Below are 7,562 nucleotides of genomic sequence, written 5' to 3' on the forward strand. Positions count from 1 at the left end.
ATGATCATTTTAATTTTGATAGAATTTGTGGAGAGAAATTACACATATCAATATATCTCAATGGAAAAGGTAACACAAATAAAATGTTTAGAAGTAAGAAAAAAATTAATTTGAGGAGGGAGGCGCCCTTTGGACATAAAATATACTCGGCCGTAAGAGAAGATTTGAACCAACCTTAATTATCCTTGAACCAGAGTATATTACTGCCCGCGAAAAAGTAAAATAAAAATAACTAATATTATACAATCATTTTACATTTACCTGCTTTCTCCTTACAAAGGCTATAATAGTTTGTGACAACATTAATTTTACAAATATAAATAATATTTATGAACATATACAATGGCTTGTTTAAGCATAGTAATTTTTGTAACAAAAATGCTATGCGTGTTCAGGGGACACTACAGTAGTGGCGTGTTACCATACCATACCCTTTTAACCCTTAACCCTAGCCAAAATATCATTTTTTTAAATGAAATATAGTTATCCAAGTACCTGAAGTGATAGGGTATCAAAATATATATGGTTATGGGGGCCTATCTCCAAAACCCTAGGAGGAGTTCGTGAACAAACAAACAGACAGACAGAGGCTACTACTTTATTATAGTAGATAATGTTTAACATTAATGAAGCCTTATACAAAAGTTCGTTTATCTTACTTTCTATTACAGTCTGCTCAAAATCAAGGTTTTGTATGTATGCTGATTTTGGGGGTGGGGACCTTGTATCTCTCAGGCATAGGAGAGATGATCTTAAGAGTGAGAATGATAGTCTACATCTCATCCACGCCACAATACTGCTCTTTGGTTGTTCCTTTTCTGCCATCACCTCTGCTAGATGAGCATAGAATGCCTTTACCCTTGGACCCATCCCGCCTGAAGTCGTAAAGGTTATCGGAGTGAATGTGCCCAGGTCTACGATCTGTATACGATCTTTGTACATCCTGGTTTCCTTATTCTCATTTCTGGACTGGAACGCCTCAACAGTTAGGTTATTGTAACAGGGGAAGTGAGATGCCCGAAGTTCTTCCCTTCTAGCGGGAGTAGTGTTGGTTCGACTTCTTTTACTTTCTTCCTTCACTTTCCTTTCCTTCCTCTCTCTTCCCTCCGCTTTGTCGGCCCCGCCGCGTACATGCTCATAATCTAAGCACGCTTCTCACGGATCCTGCGAGCCAGCTGGATGTCCTTGGGTATGGTGGTAACACGATTAGCATGGATAGAGCATAGGTTGGTGTCCTCGAGGAGACCTACCAGGTAAGCCTCTGAGGTTTCCTGCAGAGCTATGACGGCGGGGGACTGGAAGCGCAGGTCTGTCTTGAAGTCCTGGACAATTTCACTCACCAGGCGCTGAAAGCACAGCTTCCTGATGAGGAGCTCGGTGATCTTCTGGTAGAAATAGATCTCAAGGAGAGCTACGGTACTAGGGCGGTAACGATGGGAATTCTTGACGCCTCCTGTGGCAGGAGCTGATTTGCGTCTCGTTCGTGCCCCCATGCCTGCCATCCTCCCTGGTCTTGCTATGCCTTATCCTGAGGTATGGATGGCACTGCCCTAAGGTATGGATGGCCATTAGAAGAGCTGCCTAACAGATGTTCCTGTGGTGTACAGTTAATCCAGACCATGCAATGATATACAAGCAGGGTGGATTCATTTGCATGCGACATGATGAGGTAAGGGATCTCACTGCCCAAATACTTCGGGAGGTGAGCAAGGATGTGACTATCGAATCAACAATACTCCCACTAGGAGGAGAGAACTTCAGATACCGCTCGTCCAACACATCAGGTGAAGCAAGAATGGATGTCAGCGCAAGAGGTTTCTGGAGACGGGGACAATTGGTTTTCTTTGACATGCGAATATTTGAACCAATGGCCCCCTGTTACAACAACCTAACCATTGAGGCATCCCACTCCCGGAACGAGTATAAGAAAATCAGGATGTACAAAGAGTGTATACAGAATATGGACCAGGGTACATTCACTCCTATAATCTGTACGAATTCAGGTGGGATGGGTCCTAGAGCAAAGGCATTTTATGCTCGGCTGGCAGAGGTGATGGCTGAAAAGAAACAATAACCAAAAAGCAGTATTGTTTCACGGATGAGATGTAGACTGTCATTCTCACTCCTAAGATCAGCCCTCCTATGCCTGAAAGGTACCAGGTCCCCATCGCCCAAATCAGCACATAAACAAAACCTAGATTTTGAGCAGACGGTGGTTGACAGTAGGATAAATGAACTTCTGTATTAGACCTCTTTAAAATGATAAATAAAAGGGTCGTCGACCACAGTCATTGGCGGGAGAGTGGCCAATGAACTGTGTCTGTGGGAGACAGATCCTGATTTCTTCCATCACTCAGTTCCACGAGGATGGAGGTCGTAATTAAAATGGTTAAGAAATTAGTAGTAGAAGTAGTAGTAGTAGTAGTAATAGTAGTAGTAGTAGTAGTAGTAGTAGTAGTAGTAGTAGTAGTAGTAGTAGTAGTAGTAGTAGTAGTAGTAGTAGTAAAGAGCTAGTTCTAACCATCACCAATGGACGGACACCAGAGGAACAGGAAAGAAAGCTAATTGAGCTTCGGCCAAGAATATATGGGCTAGGTATCTCAAACTCGCTTAACCTTGCCAGCATAGAACACTAAAACTCCCTGAAACTCACGTCCTCCCTAACAAACATCCTATCACAGGAACAATAGAAGGAAGCCAACATGGATGAAATCAGAGAGATTATAAGAAACATATCAAAGGGGGAAGTGAGCCAGGAGGAGGAGCTTCGCACATTATTAGGTCAGCTATCGAATTATATGAAAAGAAATATACCAATAGTGCAGGAAGATTGAGTGCCCAATTGGTTGACAGCACTACCAATCAGGGCAAAGGGATTAAATCTAAACAAAAGAGAATTCACAGATCCCATTACCCTGAGGTATGGATGGCCATTGAATAGCCTGCCTAACAGATAGTCCTGTGATATACAGTTTGAACCAAACCATGCAATGATATGCAAGCAGGTTGGATTGATCTACATGAGAAATTACGAGATAAGGAATCTCACTGCCCAAATGCTTCGGGAGGTATGCAGGAATGTGACCATCGAGCCAACACTGCTCCCCCTAGAAAGGGAGAACTTCAGGCATTTCACTTCCATCACATCAGATGAAGCACGAGTGGACGTCAGGGCAAAAGGTTTCTGGACACGGGGATAACTGGCCATCTTTGACATACGAATATTTCATCCAATGTGTTAATAACCTAATTGTTGAGGCGTCCCACTCCCGGGATGGAAATAAGAAAATCAGGATGTACTAGGAGCGTATACAGAATGTAGGCCTGGGCTCATTCATTCCGATAACCTTCATGACTCCTGATGGCCCCCTGTTACAATACCCTAACTATTGAGGCGTCCTACTCCCGGAACGATATTGAGAAAATCAGGATGTTCGACTTCCGGCGTGATGGGTCCAAAGGTAAAAGCATTCTATGGTCATCTAGCAGAAATGATGGCAGAAAAGAAACAACAACCAAAGAGCAGTATTGTGGCGTGGATGAGATGTAGACTATCATTCTCACTCTTAAGATCAGCTCTCCTATGCCTGAGAGGTACCAGGTCCCCACCCCTTAAATCACCATACATAAAATACCTTGATTTTGATCAGACTGTAGTGGAAAGTAGGATAACCGAACTTTTGTATAAGGCTTTATTAAAGTTAAATAATGTAAGATATAAAAGGGTAGTCAACCACATTAGCGAGAGAGGGGCCAACGAATTGTGTCTGTGGAAGACAGATCCCGATTGCTTTCACCACACAGTATAAAAGTAGCAAAAATGTAGTAGTAATAGTAATAGTAATAGTAATAGTAATAGTAATAGTAATAGTAATAGTAATAGTAATAGTAATAGTAATAGTAATAATAATAGTAGTAGTAGTAGTAGGGAACTCGCTGCCCAAATTCTTCGGGAGGTATGCAAGGATATAACTATCGAAACAACATTACTCCCACTAGGTGGGGAGAACTTCAGGCACCGCACATCCAACACATCAGATGAAGCACGAGTGGTATGTCAGCGCAAGAGGTTTCTGGACACGGGGATAATTGGCCTTCTTTGACATGCGAATATTTGATCTGATGACCCCGTGTTACAATACCTTAACTATTGAGGCGTCCCACTCCCGGGAAGAGAATGAGAAAATCAGGATGTACGACTTCAGGCCGGATGAGTCCAAGGGCAAAGACATTCTATGCTCGTCTGACAGTGGTGATGGCAGAAAAGAAACAACTAAAAAGCAGCATTGTATCGTGGATGAGATGTAAACTGTCATTCTCACTCTTAAGATTAGCTCTCCCATGTCTGAGAAGTACAAGATCCCACCCCATAAATCAGCACATATACAAAACCTCGATTTTGAACAGACTATAGTAGAAAGTAGGATAAATTAAATTCTGCATTAGGCTTCATTAAAATGAAATAATACAAAATATAAAAGAGTAGTCGATCACAGTCATGATGAGAGAGAGGCCAATGAACTGTGTCTGTGGGAGACAGACCCTGACTGCTTTCACCACACAACTCCACGAGGATGGAGGTAGATTTTTAGATATATGTATATAAAAAGTAGTGGTAGTGGTAGTGGTAGTAGTAGTAGCAGTAGCAGTATTACTACTACTACTACTACTACTACTACTACTACTACTACTACTACTACTACTACTACTACTACTACTACTACCACTAGTAGTAGTAGTAGTAGTATTAGTAGAAAAAGTAGCAGCAAATGATGAGTAGTAGTGAAACGAGAAATTGTGTAGAAATCTTCTAGTTTAACTAATGGTCATTAATGTAAAACATATTTTATTTTCTGCCAAATCTGTTATGTGATTAATGAAGTGTATATATGTATGTCTTTATAGTATGTCACATGATAACCTATGTGGGGAACACTGGATGAGAGCTAAACTTATTATCAGATTTCTAAAATGATTACTAAGACATCTCAAGTGAAATTATCTTAAGCCAACATAGGCCTTAGTATATGGGTATGATGAGGACTGGATGAGACAGAGAGCGGCGAGCTCATACTTAGATGGAAAAAAATCAGAAAAAAGAAGTGAAAAAAGACTGGTTTATCATGAATATGATTTGGAAAAAAGAAGTGAAAGAAAAAAAAAAGACTTTAGTTTATCATGAATATGATTAGGAAGAGTTATGTTGCTACCAGCAATAATAGTACAATGACAAATATCAGCCAGGTCTCCTATTATTTCTGTCGCATGTGTGACTGAGTTATTCTTGTAATTCCTACTTCTTTAACACTTATTCATTCTTTTATATCTGAACACATTTATATTTGGACATTTATATTTGGACACATGGAAAGAATGAGTGAAGAAAGACTAGTAAAAGAGGTATGAAAGGCAGATGTGGAGGGAGTGAACATGAGGGGACGTCCTAGGATGAGATGGATGGATGGGGTGAAGGGGGCTTTGGGGAAGAGGGGAATGTCTGTTGAGGAAGGAAGGGAGAGGACGGAAGACAGAGGTGAGTGGAGAATGGTTGTATATGGATGATGTTGTGATTGCATGAGTATGTGTGAGTAAATTTTGACGCAGCCCGAAGGGATTTCTCCCCGTCCTCTCCTTATATGCAAGGGGGGACGGAGAGGTGGTGTCGCCGATTAAATGAAGCGGCCTTGCTGTGGATGTGCTGTGTCTTGCGACACTGCTTCTGACCCAGGGCGGTGGGCAGGGTGCAGGGATGACCCGTCATCCAGGAGGTGCTCAGATGAGAGGGAGGGTGGGAGGGGTGTGGAGTGTATTTAGGGATGAAATGGGTGGGAGTGTTTTTATGCCTTTCCCTTTTTGGCTACCTCCCTTGGAAGGGGGAAAAAGCCTTGGTATATGTATGTATGTATATCTGAACCCTGACTTCTAAATTTATTTGGACTAATATATCTATTTATGGTGTCTACATGTTCCACATTTTTATGGTATGTAATCTATTATCATATCCTGCTTGTATACCACACCATTATTAATCATCACCCACCACGCACGTGATCCACATGCTTGTAACAGAGCGAGACTTCCTCTTGCTTACCTTGCATTACCTTGCATTTCCCACGACATGCACCCCTAACACAGCACAATTTGAAGACAAACAAGTATAGATACCTAGTGTCACCAGACACGTATCATAAATCCTTTTATTATAACTGCCCTAGTGTATTACGCATAAACTAACATAGATATAATATACCTAACAATATCCACCAATTATACAACTAACCCTTATATATCTAAACCGTCCCCAATCCATAGATTAACAAGACTAACGCCCTTGCTTACAGCAACCCTTCTAACCCTATATATTCTATGACACCCATGTAATGTTAGCAGAGCTGGAGTAGGTGAAGAACCTACTGCCAGAGGCTGGGTAGGTCACGAACCTACCGGCCGGAGGTCAGAGCTATCGTGCCCTAGGTCAAGGCCTGGCACTTATTATATTTAGCCCCAATGGGCATCCGATTTGTAGTTTAATCGCAAATGTGTTCCTTTAAAATAAACAACGAAAACTCCCGCTTTGGAGTCTATCTAGCCACATTAAGACTTCCCTACGTATACAACAGGTATACAACTGGTGTCCAGCGGTGCTCTCACCCACACCATATCTTAACGGTTATTCAACCGTACTACACTGATATACACTGGTATACTCCAGGTATACAACTGGTGTCCAGCGGTGCTCTCACCCACACCATATCTTAACGGTTATACCATAACGGTATACACAGGTATACAACAGGTATACAACTGGCGGCAGCAGCGGTTCGCCCACGTCCTGAATAGAAGCGCCGTCATCAGCCATACTACACAAGGTTACACAACCAATCCAACTGGCGAGCGGTACTCTATTCCAACCTCCGAAGATACACGCCTACCATTCAGAACATTCAGAAGGAGCAACGGTGGTGAAATCGAACCCATTCGATTTTGAACCACCTGGTGGCAGTACGCTACCATAGTCTCTGTAGACAGATATCTACAGCGACATAGAAGAACCGGTCAACTCTACACCGCACCTCTTCACGACTCCAAACCAAGAGATAGAACTTCACCTGAGAACAACGCGAAATCTGCAAGCTCAGCACCTCGGTAAGCATATCTAACCTATATCCCTTCAAGCAGTAAACCCAAGCTAATCACCTGTAGAGATCCAGCGCACTAACTCCTAGATCAACACGACATCACGACTTCAGTCAAGACGACCAGTCAAGACCCAGTCAAGACCCAGGCCGACGAGACACTCGTCCGCCACCCAAACTACCGTCACCAATCTCCGTGAGTATAAACCATAGACTCCCACTAATTCCCCCCTTTTTTATATATAATTCAGGAGCCGGACGAGAAACCGCCTCCACCCCCCCCCCTCCATGACCACCCAGACCAGGAGCCTCGCATAGGTTATGGCCCCGACCCGCCTACCCCCACCTCCACCCCTTCCACCCAGACCAGGAGCTTCACAGCACTTGGGCCCGGACCCGCCTAACATACCTGCTCTTCGCATCGGG

At 42.8% G+C, this 7,562-nt stretch overlaps 1 protein-coding gene and 1 long non-coding RNA gene across 2 annotated transcripts in view; one reads left to right on the forward strand and one right to left on the reverse strand.

The window, feature by feature from the left end:
• Positions 1-1,142: 1,142 nt before the first annotated feature.
• On the reverse strand, positions 1,143-1,502 carry LOC143034303 (histone H3-like). The gene has a single exon (XM_076200239.1). The coding sequence runs from the start codon at positions 1,500-1,502 to the stop codon at positions 1,143-1,145; it is 360 nt and encodes a 119-aa protein (XP_076056354.1).
• Positions 1,503-6,015: 4,513 nt separating this feature from the next.
• The window catches only part of LOC143034659 (uncharacterized), a 2,298-nt gene continuing 751 nt past the window's right edge, over positions 6,016-7,562 (forward strand). Inside the window, exons 1-2 of the long non-coding RNA XR_012967272.1 lie at positions 6,016-6,609; positions 6,786-7,562. The exon at positions 6,786-7,562 is cut by the window's right edge and continues 751 nt beyond it. This is a non-coding gene — a long non-coding RNA (uncharacterized LOC143034659). The remainder of the gene's footprint in view (positions 6,610-6,785) is intronic.

This window comes from Oratosquilla oratoria, chromosome 17 (assembly GCF_046742065.1).
Source record: "Oratosquilla oratoria isolate Oo_2021 chromosome 17, ASM4674206v1, whole genome shotgun sequence".
Lineage (NCBI taxonomy): Eukaryota > Metazoa > Arthropoda > Malacostraca > Stomatopoda > Squillidae > Oratosquilla > Oratosquilla oratoria.